General features: G+C 38.9%; 2 protein-coding genes across 3 annotated transcripts in view; one reads left to right on the top strand and one right to left on the bottom strand.

Moving 5' to 3' along the window:
- FIG4 (FIG4 phosphoinositide 5-phosphatase) overlaps positions 1-17,634 on the bottom strand; it is a 99,887-nt gene extending 82,253 nt beyond the window's left edge. For both annotated transcript variants that reach the window (XR_015795884.1, XM_007436812.4), the window contains exons 1-3: positions 17,322-17,634; positions 4,926-5,024; positions 2,959-3,082 (exon numbers count right to left, since the gene is read on the bottom strand). Coding sequence is in view for 1 of the 2 variants with exons in the window: in XM_007436812.4 (XP_007436874.1) it covers positions 2,959-3,082; positions 4,926-5,024; positions 17,322-17,384 (286 nt within the window). In the remaining variant the exon portion in view is untranslated. The remainder of the gene's footprint in view (positions 1-2,958; positions 3,083-4,925; positions 5,025-17,321) is intronic.
- A 1,718-nt stretch (positions 17,635-19,352) lies between these two features.
- AK9 (adenylate kinase 9) overlaps positions 19,353-22,400 on the top strand; it is an 83,467-nt gene continuing 80,419 nt past the window's right edge. Inside the window, exon 1 of the mRNA XM_088130009.1 lies at positions 19,353-19,469. Within this exon, the coding sequence (XP_087986135.1) occupies positions 19,353-19,469 (117 nt within the window). The remainder of the gene's footprint in view (positions 19,470-22,400) is intronic.

Below are 22,400 nucleotides of genomic sequence, written 5' to 3'. Positions count from 1 at the left end.
TTTAAGTTTCCATTCCAGACTATAGAGGAAGGTGGCATTAATTTATAATAGCAGTTACATTCAGGCCATGCTTCTCCTGACAGTAAAGAGGGATATAAATTGACATGAACATATGGAAAAGGCTTTTTTTATGTGTTCTTGACAATTAGTGCTACTTTGTACCTCTTGAAGAAAGTTAGACTGTTAACTTTATCGTGAACAAGAACATCATGCATCAGTCCCAAGAAATTAGCCATTGTATATGTGTGTGTGTGTATGTAAAATTTTTCACAACCCAACTTCCGAAGCACAGTATTGGACTGAGGAATAAACTGTTTCATAGGAGCATGTTTATTTTGAAAGGAGGCTATGGGTTGATACCAACTACTGTAGTTCATGTTTCAAGTGTTAAGCTTGTCATCTTAATTCCTGTCTTTGGGGAAAGTATTCTTCCAAATGTTGACTGTATCCTTTTTTATAATTGAAACTTTTGATTGTAAAGAGCTGAACACAGGCTTTAAAAATAAAGAACAATCATTCTGATTTTTTTTAAAGAGACTATAAATGTTATCGTTTTTTCATCATTTCTCATAAATAAATGTTACAACCTAAACTTTCTAGTCAAACTTTTAGCTTTTTGTTTCCATTGTAAATGAAGGTTTAGGCTTATGTTTTCTTCATAAATGAAGAGAATATTACAAATATTTTTATTAAAATGTGAAATATATTTTTAATTATGTTATAGATATATTAAGTACATTAACACTCAATGGATTCACCAGGGTCCAAGAGGAAAAGTAAAAATCTGTTGTGCAAACTTACTTTCTCATCACACACTGTTGAGTATTAACAGTAGCCTTTAGGTACAATATAGTCTGCTGTATTTTACTAAGACTGTAAAACAACATTTTGCATCTGCTTTGATGCTGTTGTCTTTAAACTCTTTTTAAAATGTTTTTCTACTTTGTTTTTTTACCATTAATATTAGGCATCATATACAGTCAGGACCAGAAATATTGGAACGAGGATAACTGTTTTGGCATTTGGCCTCTGTACACCACCACATTGAAGTTGAAAGGAAACACACCCAGATGGGAGCAAAGTCAGGACTTTCAGCTGTAATTCAAGGGATTTAACAAAAGTGGGGCACTAACCATTCAGGAAGTACAGCCAGTGGCATACACCCCCCCCGCCCCATCGTTGGTGGCTCATAAGTAATGGAACAAACCAACATCATTACAAACATAAGGATCGCCTTTAATACCTGGATGAAAATCCTTTGCAGTCCATGACTGCCTGAAGTCTGGAACCCATGGACATGACCAAATGCTGAGTTTCCTCCCTCGAGATGCTTGCCAGGCCTTTACTGCAACTGCCTTCAGCTGCTGCTTGTTTGTGGGTCTTTCTGCCTTCAGTCTTGTCTTCAGTAAGTGAAAAGCATGCTCTATTGGGTTGAGATCAGGTGACTGACTTGGCCATTGAAGAACATCCCACTTCTTTGCCTTGAGAAACTCTTGGGTAGCTTTTGCTGTATGTTTTGGGTCATTATCCATCTGCAATATGAAGCGGCACCCTATCAGTTTGGCAGCATTTGGCTGAATCTGAGCAGAAAGTATAGCCCTATACACTTCAGAATTCATCCTGCTGCTTTTATCAGCAGTCAGGTCATCAATAAACAACAGTGACCCAGTTCCACTGGCAGCCATACATGCCCATGCCATAACACTGCCTCCACCATGTTTGACAGATAATGTGGTATGCTTTGGATCATGAGCTGTTCCTTTCCTTCTCCGTACTTTTCTCTTCCCATCATTCTGGTGCAAGTTAATCTTGGTTTCATCAGTCCAAAGAATCTTATTCCAGAACTGGGCAGGCTTTCTTAGGTGTTTGCTGGCAATGACTAATCTGGCCTTTCTGTTCTTGAGCGTTACCAGTGGTTTGCACCTTGTTGTGAAGCCTCTGTATTTACATTCATAAAGCTGTCTCTTGACTGTAGATGTTGACAATGACATGCCTACCTCCTCAAGAGCGTTCTTGACCTGGCTAGATGTTGTGAAAGGGTTCCTCTTCACCATGAGCAGAATTCTGCGGTCATCCACTGTAATTGTCTTCCATGGTCTTCCAGGCCTTTTGCTGTTGCCGAGCTTGCCAGTTAATTCCTTCTTTTTCAGGATGTTCCAAATTGTTGTATTGGCCACTCCCAATGTTTTTGCTATCTCTCTGATGGGTTTATTTTGTTTTCTCAGCCTAATGATGGCCTCCTTCACTCGCATGGACACCTCTTTGGACCTCATGTTGAGAATTCCAGTGAACAGCTACCAAATGCAAATGTAACACTCAGAACCACCTCCAGGCCTTTTATCTGCTTGATTGGTCATGGGGTACCCAGGAAACAGGACACACCTGGCCATGCAGCTGCTTGTGAGCCATTCATTCCATTACTTATGAGCCACCAATGATGGGAATATGTGTATGCCACTGGCTGTACTTCCTGAATGGACAGTGCCCCACTTTTGTCAAACCCCTTGAATTACAGCTGAAAGTCCTGACTTCACTCCCATCTGGGTGTGTTTCCTCTCAACTTCAATGTGGTGGTATACAGTGGCCATATGCCAAAACAGTTATCCTTGTTCCAATATTTCTGGTCCTGACTGTAATTTGTTATGCTGAAAAGCAAACTAGAATTTTTATTTATTTATGTAAACACATACACATATACACTATCAATATTACAGTCATGAATTGTATTTCAAGGGAAAAATGTAAATTAACAGAGATTTCTAAGGTCATACAACAGGTGCTACTGATCTACAAAGATTTTAAATCCACATAGCTGCTCCAAATTATTAGCCTATCCTTATTTGCAGAGCCATTGTTTGAATTTTGTGCCATATTTGTATTTTGTGCTTATTGCCAAAATTGTATTTGTAGTGCCTTGACTATTATCAAAACAAACTAGTTAAAAATGAAGTAACTTACCTACTATCCCAAAAGCAGAGACCGCACGTAATAATCCAGAGGAGCCCTTTTGCCCAATTTTTGTCCTGTTCCCCAGATCCAAACGGCCTAGCAGTTCTCTCACCTCTTGCTGGGTATATACATGCTTGAAAATGAAAACGTATAGTTATCTAAATATATCTGAATGCATTAAAAACTTCATTGAATAAAAGCATATGCTATCTTCTACACAGCAGTTTCAGTCACCTTCCTAGGGCAGAAGTACCTAATTTGTGTGAGCTCAAGGACAGTGCTATGCTATGTTTGATTTGGTTCACCAGTGAAGGCATAACAGTACTGAGAGTCTTTCTAGTGTTATAAGTACTCAGGTTGATGATATATGCCTGGGGTATCCACCATGGTTGAAGATACTCACCAATGCTTCCTGTCTCATGTCATTTTTGTACATTTAATTTTTTTTAAAAAAATGTATTTTTAATGGGACTCTACTATACTGCAAATCAAAAGCACCAGTCTAATCATGATCTTTATTTAAAGAATGCCTCTGACCCCAAGCAGGCTTCATAAGTATTCTTTAAAAAATCAAAATGCAAGTGACAAAACTCAGTGATTTATATGAAAGGGTGACTTGACAGAAAAGGGACAAGGGTATGCAGGGATATCAGAGAGCATCCTGAGGAGTAGGCTAGTGCAGGTGGCAGGGAGTGTTCTGATAAACCACTGTTCTATGATTGGTTATTTTGCCCATAGTGACTATTTTATGAATGAGCAAATTTTCTCATCACATGGCAGACATTTTCTGAGAATTTCTATGGCTCTCAAAATTTCAAGTAAGTCCATCAGCCCAAAAATGCTGGAGGTCTCTGATACAGGTATGTGACACTATATATTTGTATATATGTGTGTGTGTGTCTATATATACACAAATACACACATGTATACTTGTGTGTATATATACACATACAAATATATGAAATTTTGTCTTTGATTATCATTAATTCTTTAAATATTATTTTATTTGAATCTTATTGCTACTTTCTCCCTTGTTGATATTGCTCCCTTGTTTTATAATGTTCATCATCTGCTCTAGGAAGGAGGCTCTGGCAAACCACTTCCGAAACAATTGCCTTGAAAACTGCAAGAACTCATCCAAGCAGTCTCTGCAGGGTCAGTAATGACTGAGCGCAGACAAAAAAATATATATATATAGATAGATAGATGGAATATTGGGGGGATGGGCAAAAATCAACAAAAGGAAAAAGCATTCCTTTTTGGCATATATATATAAATGTCTGGGGAAGAAATCTAGAATTTTATCTTCAGAGTAGAGTAAAGAGAAAAGCTGTCTAAAATTCAAAACACTTTCTATTTTCTCTCAAAGTTCTTAATGTCCCCCAACACTATCATGTTCTTGTAGGAGAGGAGATTATTAAGAAAAACAGAGTTTATTGTGAATAATGCAGTTCAGGCAAACCTAGCTCAAAATCAGAGTTCTCAGAATCACAACCTAGTAAAAATAAGCAGTGACAGAGGAAGCAGTTTTTAATCTCATCTGCCCTCCTAATACAAATACTGGCTTGTTATTATTGAAATTCATGAATTTCCTTGAATAAACTTTAAAAATGAACCTAAGTTTTAAAAGACATACTTTCCTATTGCACTTTACCCAAAGATGCCCTTTCTTCACCTGAAGGAGCCCCTTTCAAAGGAAGAAACACTATCAGGGAAGACAATGTCATAATTAATTATCTTTATTCAGAAATTGTTCCTGCTTACAACCAAATATTTTCTCCAAGCAATTTATTTACTGTTGCTTAACTCATTTATTATGAAACTATGTAAAAGAAGATACATTAATATTATGAAAATAAGTATTAAAAAGAAAAAGGTGCTGAAGAACTTTAATGCAGCTTAAATTCAATGCAGTGCCATATTGAATTATTATATTTTCTTTTGAACAATAATGTTTCAAGTGTTGAAGTACTCACTCTGTCATCAATAACAACTAAATCCTTTGGTTCTGTGCGATCAATTTTCAAAACACGATATTTAGTTTCTGCCTGATTGCTTCCAACAAGAAAATATCGCTGGGGATTAAAAAAAAACAGTAAAACAATGGTTATGGGTGTTATCGTAATTACTGCAACCATAAATAAAATTCTCTTGTACATCACGCATGCAATTATATTGGCATGAGCTTTCATATACAAGAACCAATTTCATCCACTTTAGTCCAATGTTATTTTTTTAACCATATTCTTCAAATGCAATTCAGTATCCTAGTTTTAAAATATATATTTTACATTTGTAAAAACTGTCCAAACTCCCACATTCTAATCTAAGTAATTTCTGAATTCAGCCTTGTTACATTAATGGTATAATTTCCCTATTTTTGACCCACTGAACAATCAGTTAATGCTATTTACTATGCTTTCTAGTAATTCTAACATTCTCAAGGTAAAAGATGATATCCTGTTAGCTATACTGGATGCATTATTTAAAAAAAATATTGGAAAAATTAAGTTGTGTTTATACAAGGAACATTGAAGAGTCAGGACTGATTTCATTTTCAAATTGTTTTTATCATACTGATGAAGGATATATAATTAATAAGACTAATAATTTGCTTCAGAAATGAGTCCCATTGAGTTTCATGGGTCTTATTCCCAAAAACGTATTTAGGATTACACCCCTAACTTTCAGAAAAAAAACCTGTAGAGCCCCAAAGCATGTATCTATCAAATATGCATTATCACAGGGTTGACAACCTCCTCTCTACACAGGAAGACTATATCAACTTGAACTAACAAAAAGCTCATCCTATCAGATAGCCATCTCAGCTTTCCCACTTAGCAAAAATTTATATTAGGCATATTTATTTATTTTTAATCTTTTTAAAATATTACTAAAAGAATTAAAATAACCCCCTCCCCTCTGGGGCATGTTGCATACAAAAGGAAGAAAACATTAATAAAATTAACATTAAAGCCAACAGATTTCAAACATTTTTTAAAAAACAAAATTCTTCCAAAACACAAAGAATAATCACTCATTCACGGGAAAGCTTGGGTAAGACTCATTTTTCATAGGGCTTTCTTAAAACTGGCAATGACTATTCCTGGCAAGTCCTAAGTGATGATACACCTTAAGTGTGGAGTTAGTATGGAAAAGACTTAGCTCCATCTTGACCAGCCTAGCAGCTCTCAAACAAGGACAAGAGAAATTCCTGATCCATTGCCAGAGCAGTTGGTACAAGTCCTTAATGGAAGTTAATTCCAAATTCTTTAGGTTTAAAAGGTAAAAATCAAGCCTTTGAATTATATTTGAAAATACTGAAGTCCCTATCACACATGGGGAGTTGTCTACAACACCAGTTGAGGCTTCTAGACTACATACAGTAGAGCCTGGATGTCATCAGTACACAAATAACTATGGTAAAGTCCCTCCTCTCTACACAGGAAGACTATATCAACTTGAACTAACAAAAAGCTCATCCTATCAGATAGCCATCTCAGCTTTCCTACTTAGCAAATAGTCTAGGAATCCAAATTGTGCCCTTAGTCTTTTAGAGGAACTACAACCTCATCTAAGACCAGTCATAAATCTCCATCTAAAACATTCAATTTCTTTCAACAACATTGTCCTTTTACATAGTTTCAATTACAGTCTTTTGCCTTTTTTCATCCCAAAATAGCCCCCCAATATCCAATTCAGGCATTTATTTACTTGTCCCTGGGAAGCAATGGAAGGTGATGGGTTGGCTGCATTGCATTGGCATACTGAGGACATTTTGACCCATACCTCCAGATTATTTTCTCAGTCACAAAAATTTGAAGCCCTCCACAAAACGTAATATCTAAAAAATAAAGGATCAAACTGTGGGTTTGTTTGATTTTTAGCCCACCAGACCTTGGGAGAATTCTTGGTTCCACCAGACACTATCTCAGGACCTAATAGCACCTAATATTAATATCTACAGTCTACTTCATATTATATCTTAAGAATATAATTAAATACCAGCTTAATTTCTTGTCACCTTTTCCTCTTCATCCTTTTTGCTTAGTTTAGCGCTTTGGATCTGATCTCCAAATGGTGCTTCTGAGCATGAAGGAGCACAAAGTTAGCACCTCTCTGCAGTATCTTAAGGCAGCTGCTGCTTTAAGGTATTGCAGGAAGGTGCTACTTCCTCATTCTCACACACTCCAAAGTTTTACAGATTAAATCTAAAGCGCTGCACAGTCCTAATATGTTTTCCATAAGACTGAAATCTTTAATTTTCCAAAATTAGTATTTCTTATTGTCTACAACATTTTATTCAATTAATCAATTTTCTGTACAGACAGTTCCAGCAAAGTCTTCCATACACTTTGGGACCAGACTCAATAGGATTGCTTCATAAACAACACAGATACAAAGAGAAGTAGTCTACAATATTGCTGTAAACAGGAGAGACAAAGCCTGTACATCTCTCCAGCTTAAAAATATGGTAAGGAGACTCGGGATGCTATAGATAATTATGTGGTTCAATCTAAATCTAGACTATGTAACTATGATATGCATTCAATTATTAGTCTGTCCTCTTAACATTTTTGCAAATCATTTTTAAAATGCATATAAAATATAAGCAATTGTTGTATGCAACTTTCCCAAACAAGCTTTTTTGGGTGTAACTTCTTAAAAAAAAATCTGCATAATCTGCATGACATTTTTTGCAGATTCTTGTTTAGCAGATCACACAATTTTGCTTGAAAAGAAATCCAGGACAGATTTATTTTACATTGCTAGTTACAGTTATTTCAGAATGAAAAGTGGTTTCTATACCTTGGTTTGCCAATAACTAAAATATATTAGAGTTAGAACATTTGGTGGCAGAGCAATTATTTAAAATACAGTGGTACCTCGGGATACGAACGCCTCTACTAACGAACTTTTCGGGTTACGACCAGCTCCGGCCGCAAAAATTTACCTCGATGTGCGAACTCCGCCTCGGGGTACGGTCATTTTTCCGCCCTGACACGTGGTCCGTGGCCATTTTTCTGCCCCTGACATGTGGTCCGCGGCTGTTGTCCCATCGTGCGGCGCCTGGCCGTTCTCCCGCTGTGCCGCGCCCGGCCGTTCTCCTGCTGCGCCGCACCCGGCCGTTCTCCTGCTGCGCCGCGCCTGGCCTTTTTCCCGCCGCGCTGCGCAGCGCCCGGCCATTCTCCCGCCCCTGACGCGTGGTCCGCGGACGCCAGAACGGATTAACGGTAATTACATTGAACCTTATGGGAAAAGTTGCTTCAGGGTGCGACCAAATTCAGAGGGTGGAACGGATTAACCGGATTTACATTGAACCCTATGGGGAAATTTGCGTCAGGTTATGACCAACTCGGGATACGCCCAGAGTCATGGAACGCATTAAGTTCGTATCCTGAGGTACCACTGTAGATTCTTTGCTCTAAACAGGGAATTTGTTATTTCATCAAAGGTTATAAAACAATCATTTGAATTAATTGAAAGGGAAAGGTTCATTACTTCCTCAGCAAAATATGAACACTGAAAAGAAGAATAGTATATTAAACCTTCCAGCTGTTGATCCCTAAGGCAATAAAGTCACTGAAATAAAAACAAAAGAAAAAGCATGTACCTGTTTCTGTTTGGCACTTTTGTCTTGTAAGATTTAAGTTTAATCCATACCCTAAAAGCCCAATCAGGCATACTAACAACTAAGCTGTCTGATCCCAAGTGTTCCCAGAAATGGTGTGTGTGTGTGTGTGTGTGAGAGAGAGAGAGAGAGAGATCCAGTTCGGTGTAGTGGTTAGGGCATCACGCTAGAAACCAGGAGACCATGAGTTCTAGTCCCGCCCAGGCACAAAACCAGCTGACCCAATCACTCTCTCTCAGCTCTAGGAAGGAGGCAAGGGCAAACCACTTCTGAAAAACTTTGCCAAGAAAACTGCACAGACTTGTTCAGGCAGTCTCTGAGAATCAGACACGATTGAACAGATATATGTGTATATATAGGTATAGACATAGGTATAGATATACCGTACATATTCCCTATCAAAGCAAATAACAATTTCAAAGTTGGTGTATTTTCACTCAGAACCACAAGAAGAAGAAGAAATGTTTTTAAAAAAAACTTTCCTCAGGAGAAGGATTCAGGAAACAAGAAAAAAAAGCACTTTAGTTTTTAATTTGTTCAGTTTATTTTATGGAAAATTCTGAAAGTAGTATTTTGAAAGCACACAACCCATTTTAAAGTATATTTTATGCCGCAGCAGGGCTGGGCCCATAGGGTGAAAGGCTGGAGTTTCGAAGCCTTCCCCTCAGAATCCATGTAAACACTGGGTCTTCACACACTAGTCCTACCTCTTACCCCAATGTAGCTGCTTGGTCATTACTACTGCCCTCACCTATCTTCCAAGGGGTGGCTCACTTGGCATTCTCTCCCTAATCCCTCTCTGTGCAAGAGACACATACCCATAACCTGTACTTTCCTTCTAGCAAATAAAAGGTAAAAATGAAAATAATTAAATAATGTCTATGAGCAATTTGCCTTTTGTAGCAAAAAGGCATTATGACAAGCATTTCCTTTTTTAAATAATCTCACAGGAGATACACAAAAACAAACTTGGCAGGCCACAAGATGGAATTGCTCTGCTATAATCAGTGATCTATTTCTAGTTACATATCAGTTCCCAACAAATTAATAAAGAACTGAAAATATAGAGAAATAGAAGAAATAAGAATGTTAACACAGAGAGATAAAAGAAATTAAAATTGAATGTAATGGCTAACAGGAGTAATTACACATTCCTGCAAAAAAACTCAGATCTCAAAGCAAAATCTTCTGCTTCTTTGTCCCTAGACCTATTTCAGCTTCTTGGGATATTTCCATTCATTTATTAGAACTTAAAAAAAAAAAAAAACGTCCTAGGAGATTAAGATTTGACAGGATCTGAGCATACCATGCTAAAGCTCATGCCTGAGAGAGAAGAGAAGTTAGATACTATCTAACATTTTGACTGGTAAGAAGGCTGCAGTATTGTGAATGCGGAAGGGCTAATCACCACACTGTAAAACACAGCATTTTATGCCACACTTATTACATAATATCAGCTACAGTAAGAATTATAATAGAGACATTAAATATTACTTAAAACAGAATCAAAACAAAAGAGACCTGCACAAAATCATGCAAAGAACAGAAAAAAGCACTAGGGCATTTTTGAAGGGTAAGGAAAAATACAGTAAACAACAGTCTCTTCAGTGTATTCTAAAAAATATAACTTCTACCATACAGACCCAAACATGAATTGTTCCCATCACCATGAGCTGAGGGACAATATGCAGACAAGTCTTTGGATAACATTACAGAAGCAGCTGTAATCTACAAAAAGAGTCTAGTACTTAGCATTTATTTTAAAAGCTTTAAAACATTAAATATCTCTGTTTTCATTAAAAATACTGTGTAGATTATATCTAATTCTAAGCAAGTTAAAAATAAAATATATTAAGTTCACATATCACCATAAACCATGATAGTTTTGTTTTTAGTTTAGTGCAATGTGTTTAATCAACCATTGTGCTTTTTAAATCATGAACTATGGATTCCTGTATAGAGCTCTACTCTATCAGTTGTGCTTTATTCAAGCAAATCAAGTTTAGCATGTGGTATAAACCAGGCCATAAAATGAATAAACATATTAAGAGTTATGCTTGTCAGTTACAGAACTGATAATTCTTTAACAAACTTTTTGCTAGGTCTTAAACTATATTATCATTAAAAACCTGCCTTTTTCCTGAATGTAGCTTGTTAAACTGAATGCAGCTTAAGTTTACCTGGTTTCAGGAATAAGTCACCATTATCATTTCCCTTTCAATTTTCCTCTGTGTTTTAAATTTGATTAAGTCCACATACTGTACTGGGATGCCCCAACATAAGTGATCAGCCACATCATCACTGAAAAGTTATAAAAGTATATGTAATAAAAGGTTGAATTCTGTAAATTTAGTGGCAGAGGGGACATAAGTGGTAAATGTAGAAATGAAAGATCAATGTTCAAAATATTACACACTGTATTTCCAAATATGTTGATTATGATTATTTTACACTGCTGTCTTGATGATCTGCTCATTCAGATATTATTTTGTTTTTGCTCAGTGAAAGGGAAGATAGATTTTCAACACAGCAATAAGTGTTTTTTATGAATCTCTTTGAGTAAGACCTTGCACACTGAGACTGATCAAGGGGCACAACGTGGTATTTTATATCCCAAAACAACATAAAGAAAAAATCCTCATCATATGGTCTAGGGTCTCTGCTTAGATTCATTTCTTTTATTTCAATATCAGTTGGATTAGAATGGAATATACAAAGACAGAATGGCATCTGATTAAGGACCACAGGAAAATTCTTTTGAGGGCAAGTGTTATAAATATGGCAGAATCAGTCATATATTATTAGTAAAGGCTTGATATAGAGGGTCAGGAACTGCAAATCACAATTAATCAGACTATGTGTCCATGTGCAACACTAAAACATCCAGGAATTGTTGTAAAACTCCTATTATTCATGTTGATCTCAGGAAATAATCAGAAATGTAATTAACATATTTAGCATGAAGTACCACCAGCTGTATCACTATAGTCTTCATTCAGGCGATTCCACTGTAACATAAAATATATATTGTTCTGCTCTCGCCAGCTGGCTGCCATCTAGATGTGTTTAAATACAGCTTCCAAAATATGCATTTTAGTCATGCTGACTGAGATTTCTGGGGCAGCTGCAGTCCAATACATTCAGATAGCACTGAATTGGGGAAGACTGTCTTTGTTATTATTGTTTAGTCGTTAAGTCGTGTCCGACTCTTCGTGACCCCATGAACCATATCGCGCCAGGCCTTCCCGTCCTTCACTGCCTCCCTGAGTTTGCTCAGTTTCATGCTCATTGCTTTAGTGATGCTATCTAACCATCTCATCCTCTGCCGTCCTCTTCTCCTTTTGCCTTCAATCTTTCCCAGCATCAGGTCTTTTCCAAAGAGTCCTCTCTTCGCATTAGGTGACCAAAGTATCTGAGCTTAAGCTTCATTATCACTATCTGAGCTTGAGCTTCATTATCAAAAGAATGTCTTAACAGCAGATATTTGTGCGTATGTCAGCCCTATAAGGAGGCCCAGATGAAGAAACAGACTCCATGCAGACCTAAAACTACTTTTATTAGGACAGCTATAGAACAAAATCTTGCAAGTCTGAATGTGCTTCCCTTTCTCCCTCTTTTATCTTCATGACAATTGAGGGCGGAGGTGTCTAAGATGCTTTTATAAACCACTTTCTTGGCCTAGGCTCAAGTCTTGTTTATCTGATCATTGCCGTGGTAGAGGAGCTTCCTTCTGTCCTTCATTGCCATTCTCTTTACTCACTACAGTGTAAGAGGCCCATTTAGCCTAACAGTCCTGGAAGATGAACTAGACTAGCCTTTCTTAACTGGGGTTCCACAAGACCTCATGATTGAAAAAAAAAATTGTTTTTTTAATTGCACGCATTGCACAATGTTAGTGATCACAGTTATTGGATTTTTTATGTGGCGTGACTCAGCTGCTGGCCTGCCACTTTGCTGTTGTAAAAGTTGTAAAATATGGATTGTATAAATTAGAAGTGAATTGAAGTTTTCATATTTTTTGCAATTTTCTCATTTAATTATTACTCAAAAAAGCATTGACAATTATTTTATTAATATATCTACAACTTATTGATCATGCTAACATACTATGAGCTATAGATAAAATAATTTTTATGCAGGGATTCCCTGTGACCTGAAAACTATTTCAAGGGCTCCTCTGGGGTAAAAAGTTTGAGAAAGGCTGAGTTAGATTGAAAGGCTGGTTTAAGAATATAGTAATGCTAATGCAGTACAGTAGTCTAATTCATATAAAACACTAAGCCATAAAGTAATTTGTCTGCTTTTGGTTTAGCATATTGAGTGGACCCAGTTAACTCTGTATACTAAATTTACCAGCTAATTGGTAAAAGAAGGTTTATAACTTACTGTGTCATATGAAATCAGCTATTTAATGTGGTGTATCAACTGTGGTTTAGTCAACAAACCATAGTTCAGCAAATCAGGCTTTGTGTGATGCATGAACCAACTTGCAGACTCCTCCCTCACAGTGGCTGGGATTGCATTCCATGCTAAACCATGGCTTACTAAATAAAAAACTGATTCACACAGCATGCTAAGCCTTAAACCATGCTGACTAGCACCCTCACAGAGAAACTATGAATGCCACTGAAAAGCTACCAGAATCTTCATCGTTTAAGCCAGAGGTTCTCAAAATTGCAATACTACCATTCCCTAAAATAGAAAACAACTGTGTGACTCTCCTCATGGATAAAAATAATAAACAACATTATAAAACTGCACATTAGCACTATTTTGACAGTCATTTCTCAAAACTCATTCTGGGCTTTGCTCCCTATGTGGTTTGCACAACCTCCTGCAGGCTTGCCAGGCAAAATATGAATGAGTTTTGAGAGCATCCAGTTTTGCATAGCCCTTCCGCCTTTACAATGCTTTTTGCACAGTCATGACCCGCAGTTTGAGAACCCCTGGTTCTTTTTAACTTTAACAATCCAGATGATACAATAATCCCAAATAAACAACTGTGGCTCCCTTGTCTGTTGTTTCCAACATGGCCCATCTCTAAATATATTTCTTACATCCTTCATTCAATCTTCATTACTTTAATAAATTACAAAATAAAGCCAAAGCCTTTGATAAATAAACTGACCACTGCTTGTAGTAATTTGCACATAAAAACATTTTTATATTAATTGAACAGATGTATGACCCAAGATCATCTTAACCTTTTTTTATAAGTGTAACAGAAAACATTTTAAAAAGTGTGTTCCAGCATTATCAGGCTAGCCTTTGCTAAGCAACAGGGAAGTTTTTTAAAAAAAATATGAAAAATCAAAGTGCAAAATTGGATATAGATGTTTATTTCTGCCATGCTTTCTTTACATACTTTTGGTTATAGAATTATCAGTATCTATTGCAAACCATGGGCAACATTCTTATTAATTTCACATCTGAAAAAAAATAGAATTTTGAAGTTGTCATTCTTTTTTTATTTATAAGATTTAAAAGGCCGCCTAACCCCAAAATGACTTTGGGTGGCTTACATTATCAAAAAAGAAAAAGCAATCCAAAAAAGCAGAACATATATATGGAAAAAAACACCCAATACATAAAATGCTGCACAAAAATCACCTGGGAGCAAAGCTGTGTTTTTAAAGACGTGAAGAACCCTTGCAGGATGAGAGCCATGCAAATCTCCAGGGAAAAGCTGCTCCAGAGGGCAAACCAAATTTCAAATATTCAAGCATAAATCCTACAATATTTAACCAACTTATATTGCTAAATACTGGATTTGAAGTTTATAGCTATTACTTAGGCAGCATCCAATATATAATCTGCAGGCAGGCTACAAGATACATAAATATATTACTTCCTGATATTGGGGAAGGGGGTTAATGTATCCATCACATCAACTATTACCCAAATCCTAAAAATAAATCCAAACAGATTTCAGGAACTGCATGCTTCTATTCTTCAAAATACTACATAGGTTAGACATTTTACAGTTCAAGATTTTTGTTGTTTAGTCGTTAAGTCGTGTCCGACTCTTCGTGACCCCATGAACCATATTGCGCCAGGCCTTCCTGTCCTTCACTGCCTCCCTGAGTTTGCTCAGTTTTATGCTCATTGCTTCAGTGATGCCATCTAACCATCTCATCCTCTGCCGTCCCCTTCTCCTTTTGCCTTCAATCTTTCCCAGCATCAGGGTCTTCTCCAAAGAGATCTCTCTTCGCATTAGGTGACCAAAGTATCTGAGCTTGAGCTTCATTATCAATCCTTCCAATGAGCAATCAGGGTTGATTTCCTTTAAGATTGACTGGTTTGACCTCCTAGCAGTCCAGGGGACTCTCAAGAGTCTTCTCCAGCACCACAGTTCAAAGGCATCAATTCGTCGGCGCTCAGCCTTCTTTATGGTCCAGCTCTCACAGCCATACATTACTACTGGAAAAACCATAGCTTTGACTATGCGGATCTTTGTCGGCAAGGTGACGTCTCTGCTTTTTAATATGCTATCTAGGTTTGCCATAGCTTTCCTCCCAAGGAGCAAGCGTCTTTTAATTTCATGGCTGCAGTCTCCGTCTGCGGTGATCTTGGAGCCCAAATAAATGAAGTCTGTTACTGCTTCCATTGCTACCCCTTCTATTTGCCAGGAATTGATGGGTCCAGATGCCATGATCTTAGTTTTTTTAATGTTGAGTTTCAAGCCAGCTTTCACACTCTCCTCTTTCACCCTCATCAGGAGGCTCTTTAGTAGTTCTTCACTTTCTGCCATTAGGGTGGTATCGTCTGCATATCTGAGGTTATTGATGATTCTCCCTGCAATCTTAATTCCGGCTTGTGATTCTTCCAGCCTGGCATTTCTCATGATGTACTCTGCATATAGGTTAAATAAGCAGGGTGACAGTATACAGCCTTGTCGTACACCTTTCCCTATTTTGAACCAATCGGTTGTTCCATGACTGGTTCTAACTGTTGCTTCTTGGCCCGCATACAGATTTCTCAGGAGACAGGTAAGGTGGTCTGGTACTCCCATCTCTTTAAGAATTTGCCACAGTTTGTTGTGATCCACACAATCAAAGGCTTTTGCATAGTCAATGAAGCAGAAGTAGATATTTTTCTGGAACTCTCGTGCTTTCTCCATGATCCAGTGAATGTTGGCGATTTGATCTCTAGTTCCTCTGCCTCTTCGAAACCCAGCTTGTACATCCGGTAGTTCTCGGTTCATGTATTGCTGAAGCCTAGCTTGTAGATACAGTTCAAGATACCAAACCACAAATTTGTGAACCCAATATCACACTTTTTCCTGGAAGGGATACCCCTCCTCTTTCTATTCCCACAAAATCCTTTCCTGCCCCATTGAGACTATCAAAGAGTTATGCAACAATTCCCTAGATATAAGTACAGTAACTCAGACAATACTGGGCACTGGCTCATGAATACTCAGATACCAGAACAATTCTGTATGCAAGAGAGTGCTCCCTAAGAGGATGGAATAGCTAGAGACTTCACAGTCTACAGATATGCTCCCAATAGATACTGAAACATTCACTGGAGTTCGCTTTTCTTACAACAGAAGCTCCAAAGTACAGTACTGATCAGTATCTCCACCTGGAATGTGTTACACTCTGGCCAGCTGTTCTGGAGAAAAACAGCTCATGCAGACTTCCATCATCTTCAGTGGGAAAAATATCACACAGACTTAAGAAAAGCTTATGTACATCAGACCAAGGATTTAACTTAGTCAAGGAACATGTTTCTGGGGCTCTGTTTGCACTCACTCACTAAAAAAAAAAAAAGTCAGATGTATTAGCATCTTATTCTTTACTGAGCATTGCATGTCAACAAAAGTTTAAAGTTATCTGCCAGAGCCAGTTTAGTGTAGTGGTTAAGGCATCAGGCTAGAAACCAGGAGACCATGAGTTCTAGTCGCACCTAGGCACAAAGCCAGTTGGGTAACCTTGGGCCAGTCACTCTTTCTCAGGATTAGGAAGGAGGCAAGGGCAAACCACTTTCGAAAAACCTTGCCAAGAAAACTGCAGGGACTTGTCCAGGCAGTCTGCGAGAATCAGACACAATTGGACAGATTAAAAAATATATGTTATCTGAACTTGAAATGGCTCCCATTTTGAGAGGATAGATTAACCTTGGTTAAAATACAGTAAACAAGCCCTAGGAAAGGGGAAGTAAGTTGGTAGCTTTCCTGTGCTCATTAACCAAGCATGCTGGCTTAACAGGTTGTGGAAATACAACTGCAAAGAGTTGTGTTTCTGAGAAACCTGCACCTAGCTATGACAGCAGCCAAGGTCCTTCCACTAGTATTCAGGTATCTGCTAGCTTTAAATGTGTAAGTTCCAGTTAGCTATCAATCCAGTTTACTGGGGCTTAAACTTCAAACCAATCCAACTCACTCAACCCAGCATTCCTTCCCGCTTACTTTTCTATAGTACCAAAAGTGGCTCCACATAGCTCTCTATAGTAAAGAAAATACGGTAATTAACAGGTGTTCATTGGTAAATAATGATAAGTTAGCACGTAACAGCTCCTATTACTCCAGCCATAGGCTGCACTTCTTGTAACGTGGAAGACAGGACTTCTAGACTGGATAGAAATCCACCAGTCAGACTAAAATCTGCACCTAGGGAACTTCCTCTGTTCATTAGGAATAACCAGGGTCCTTCCACTTTCCTCAGTCCAAAACTTACAGGATCCCAATCAGTGGCGAAATAGTAGGAAAGTAGCAGGGGTTGTGGGGGTTACTTACAGCTCTAGTTTCGTACAACACCAGCTTCTGCACAGAGCTGATGATCGGAGCCGCCGCAGGCATGGTAACACAGCAGAGGGGATTACAGCCACCTGCGAAAGCCCCAAACTATCCTAGAACGCCTCTTCCTCCTTTTGAGGATAGGTTTGGCCTTGGCTAGGCTACGGTTCAGAGATAAAAGGGTGCATAAACCCGTTTTCCTATTTCACTCGACCAGCGAGGTACCCTATCAGAAAGGGTCAATTGGAGCAGAAGAAACATGGGACCTCTTCCCCACCCCCCCGCCGCCACCAAGAAGGGGGCTGCTCCGCCAACACCGAGCGCGGTCGCGGGAGAGTGACAGCTGAGGGGAAGCGCGAAACCACGTGACTTAATTTGCCGGCGCCGCGGCCATTTTGAGTTTGGGAACGATGCCAGTTCTTGCCCAGAATGGCGGAAATTTTTGAAGAGAGGATTGTAAACCAAATAGCGGAGCGACGTGTTTTCGCATCCCCTCCTCGCGCTATTGGCGAGTGGATTCCTAGGGAATCTACCATGGGAGGTAATAACTTGTAGGACGCAGTTTTGTGAAGACGGCTCCTTTACTCCTTTTCTTAAGGGACTTTAGCTTTCGTGGATTAAAGTCCACGTCATCGTTTACATGAAGTTTTATCCGTCTGTCCCTAGGAGCACCCCACGCGGGTGAATAACTTTCCTGCCCATCGAGGCCAATACTCTGTGGTTCTGATGAGGTAGAATCCAAATCACAGGCTTTGAAGCTATAGCAAGCACTACTTTTTTCAGCTCTCTCATAACAACCCCTTTTATTTTCTTTAGGAGAAAAGTTTAATATTCACACCAAGAAATAAATCTCATTGAACTCAGTGAGACTTCCCCGTGTGGATATACATAACGTTGCCCTGCGACTGTCACTGAACCCGTGGTTTCTGAGTAAACGCGGGATTCCATCGTTTGCAATGTTACAGGCTGATCCTCGGGCTGCAAGTCAGTTGCTCCCATTTAACCCACATAACTCCCACCAAGGATCGGCTCCCTAGAAGGCTGAGAATTAGCGCACTCTTAAATTTAGAACCTCCCGATCAACCGCTACTGAAGCACCCCCAACATTCCACAGATCGGAAGTTGGCTTGCGCTCGGCTGTACCGGCCCTTTTATGAGAGGAGGGAAAAACCTGCCTCGCGCAGGGACCGTTGATTGGGTGAAGCGAACAGGGGTGATTCCAAGGGAGAGATGAGGCGGGGCGCTATCTCCACGGTTACGGGGGAACACAAATCACTGCGGAGCTTTAATCCCGCGCTGTTGCCAAAGTGAAGCTGCGAAACCCAGCTTGGCCTCATCCTGCAGTAAGTGTTCCCTGTATGGCCCTTTATCCGTTTCTGCGATGGGAATATCAATGAAAATTATTTCATCAAGCTCAGTTGTGCCACGCGCCTTACTCAAGATTGTCAAGAGGGGATAAAATTCCACGCTGGTTTTTTTTTTCTTCATTCATTTATGATATTTTTACCTCGCTGTTTGGTCAGTGCACTCAAGAAGGGCTTTTACTTGAAAAAAACCAGCCTAAATTTACTATTAGTCATCATACTTTGTGGGGCTGAGAAATGCATCTAGGAAGAGGCTGTTGGTAAATCTGGCTGCACAGAAAAACTTTACCAAACTGCTTTTATACTAAAAGTCATAAGGCAGCAATATGTTTATGAGGCTCACAGATTATAGGTAAACACCTATTAATTGAGCTGATTACTGTTGTCTGCATGGACACATCCATGTATTTTTCTTGTCAGCAATGCAGAAGTCATTTGCCATTGTCTTCTTTCGGGATTTTTATTTTTGTTTTATTATTATTTATGGCTTCTTAGTATAATCTACAGTCACAGGATTTTCTCATTGTCTCCCATTAAAGATTGAGATTTGACCCTCCTATTTTTTTTTTTCAGGATCAGCCACGATCAGCTACTTGCTGCTACTAACTGGAGATGTAAAAAGTAGTGGTGATCTTAATAATTCTGTCTTTTAAATGTAGATTGAATGATGGCATCTCCAGAAGTTGAACAACCTTACCCTTTTGTAGATATATATGATGAAGATGAATCTGACAGAGTCTTCCTTATGTCCAAGCCTACTTGCTTCGTCATCCTTGGAAAACCAGTAAGAGAAAGTCCAACATGATTAAATCAACACTTAAAACAGTCTAATTCAAAATACAGCCTCATATATATCTTTATTAAGAAATCTTATGGACTTCAGTAGGTTTTATTACTAGAAGAATGTACATGTACTTGAAAGTAATAAAACCTGTTGAATATGTTAACTCCTGAATAAAATTCATAAGATGGTGCTGTCACTATGGCAAACTTTTCCTTGCCTTCTAGATCACTGCTAGTATGTATAGCATGGCATGTCATAAAATATGGATTTTAGGGCCTCCCTAATCTGGAGTTGTTCTATCCCTGGATCAGGAAACTCTTCCATAGTTACTCACATTTTAATCACCTCCTACTTGGACTATTGCAATGTACTTATTCATGGAGCTGCCCTTGAAGAGCATTCAGAGGCCGAATGCAGCAGGACATGAAGCTTTGGGCATACCACATGGTATACCAAGATAACATCACTGCTTCATGAGCTGTACTGCTTTCAATAGCTTCCAAGTGCAATTCAAGGTGCTGATTATCACCCGTGCAGGCATAAGGCCAGGTTATTGTGGGACTGACTGTTTCTGATGGTTTCTGCCCAACTCACCAGATTGGGCAGAGTGAGCCTGCTCGGGTCTCTTTCTTTCTTTTTTTTAGATTTTTTATCCCACCTTTATTATTTTTATAAATAACTCAAGGTGGCAAATATACCTAATACTCCTTCCTCCTCCTATTTTCCCCACAACAACAACCCTGTGAGGTGAGTTGGGCTGAGAGAGAGTGACTGGCCCAAAGTCACCCAGCCAGCTTTCATGCCTAAGGCAGGACTAGAACTCACAGTCTCCTGCTTTCTAGCCTGGTGCCTTAACCACTAGACCAAACTGGTTCTCATTGGCCCTCTTGTTAGGCACTGTCATTTAGTTGAGCCCAGAAAGCATGGCTTCTCTGTCACAATACCTGCTCTTCCCCTCCCTCTGAGATTCAGATGGCCCTGACTCTGCAAGTCTCTCAGAAGGCTTTGAAAACCTTTTCCCTCAGGCATTGGGACCAGGATGTTAGCTGAGACCAGTATGTGTCTTTCATGATGTGTTATGGGAGAATTTTGCCCAGAGTCTCAGTTGTATTGTATTCTATTGTATGTATGTATTCTGTTCTATTTTATTTTATGCTGTCTGTATTATTAGCTACCCAGACTCATTAGCTTGAGAGGACAGCATTATAAAATGAATGAATAAATGAATGAGTGCATGTTACTTTTCTGTATTACTTGCAGCAGGTCCAGAACAGCTCCAGCAATCATTACCACTGTCTGTTGCAGGCAGACAGACAAATAAATGACTCTTGTGCTATATCACAAAGTATGGTGGCCATAGGGAGTCTTTATAGAGAGGCTTTGCCCTACCACATGATGAAGTTGAAATCTGTCCTTTTAATTCCGCAATGCTGAGCGTCACAGTCTTATTTTGAAATATATCTTATGGATTGGCTTCTGTATAACTATATTCATGTGCCTGGCTATGCAGCCTGAATTTAAATGCTTTGCATTAGAAAGTGAGTTACATTGATTTCTGTGGGATTTATTTGTGTCATATATTCGAGATGCTGCTGCATGGAGTTGCAGTATTCCAATGCTCTAGGCGTCTTCTTTAGCAGTGACTTAATTAATGTTATTAAAAGAAATTATAGTGATGTCATTGTGGGACTTTATGCTTATCTGACTGATAATTGCAGTAGATCTAATTCAGCAAGCCAAAATTTATATACACTACCAATGTTTCTGAATTTATTTGATTAGACTCCTCTTGAAATTCTCATTAGCATTTCAAAACTAGTTTACAATGATGGCAGGAGAATTTAGGCTGCAGTTACATCCTTACAACTCCATTCTACTTTATACTGGCCCCAATAACACTTCTGAGGGGCATTCCCAGAATAAAGCAGTTCATATCTTTCATATGCTTATATTAACTTAGCCTTTCCAGATGTATTGGAATTCTTTCAGCTACAATCAATATTGCTATGCTAGCTGGGGATGATGAAAGTCCCGTTTCAACATACCTGCAGTATACACCGTTGAGTAAACAGTAAATTGTTCCTTAGGTACAGAATTAGGTAAATAATTATGGGGTGATGCAGAAATCAGTTTTCTCTCCTTCATTTACATGAAGCTACTGGGAGAGATCATCCAAAAATTTGGAGTTTGGTATCATCAATGTGCTGATGAGACTCAAATATACATCATTACCCCAAGCCAGACTGATGACGCTGTTAAGGTCCTGTCCTGGTGCCTTAAGAATCAAGATGGAGGAGAACAGGCTTAAACTGAGTTCTAGAAAGATGGAATTACTGTTTTTCCATTGGGGTTCTCTGTTTTAGTGGTCTCTCTTGATAGGGTAGTACTACCCTGAAAGAATATAAACATGAATTGTCGAAGGCTTTCACGGCTGGCATACGATGGCTGGTGTGGATCTTCCGGACTGTGTGGCCGTGTTCTGGAAGTTTTGTTTCCTAACGTTTCGCCAGCACCTGTGACCGGCATCTTCAGAGTGCAGGAGCACAGACAGGAGCAGTTCTCTCTGTGCCCAGGGTGATGTGGCCCTTTTGTGGGTATTTATAGAGATCTGGGGGGGGGGGAAGGGGGGATTGGGGGGGTTACTGAGTGGCTGCTTGTTTTGGTGTCAGAATCTGTGTGTATCTTCCTGGGGATTAGGCAGGGTTTTTTCTTCTATTGAATTGTTAACGAGGGGCTGCTGGGGGTGATTAGCAAGTTCATTGTGTGAACTGTTCACACGTCCTGGTGGTTGAGCTGAGTTCATTGACCTTTTGCAGGCTGTATTTTTCAGGATTGGTAGCCAGATTTTGTTGATTTTTAGACTCTCCTCTTTTTTATTGAAACTGTGCTGGTGTTTGTGAATCTCAATGGCTTCCCGATATAGCCTGGTAT

This window comes from Python bivittatus, unplaced genomic scaffold, assembly GCF_059951505.1.
Source record: "Python bivittatus isolate LINGU-HERP-01145 unplaced genomic scaffold, Pbiv_v1 ctg000020_np1212, whole genome shotgun sequence".
In the NCBI taxonomy this organism is placed as follows: Eukaryota; Metazoa; Chordata; class Lepidosauria; order Squamata; family Pythonidae; genus Python; species Python bivittatus.
This window is presented reverse-complemented; position numbering and strand designations above follow the sequence as displayed.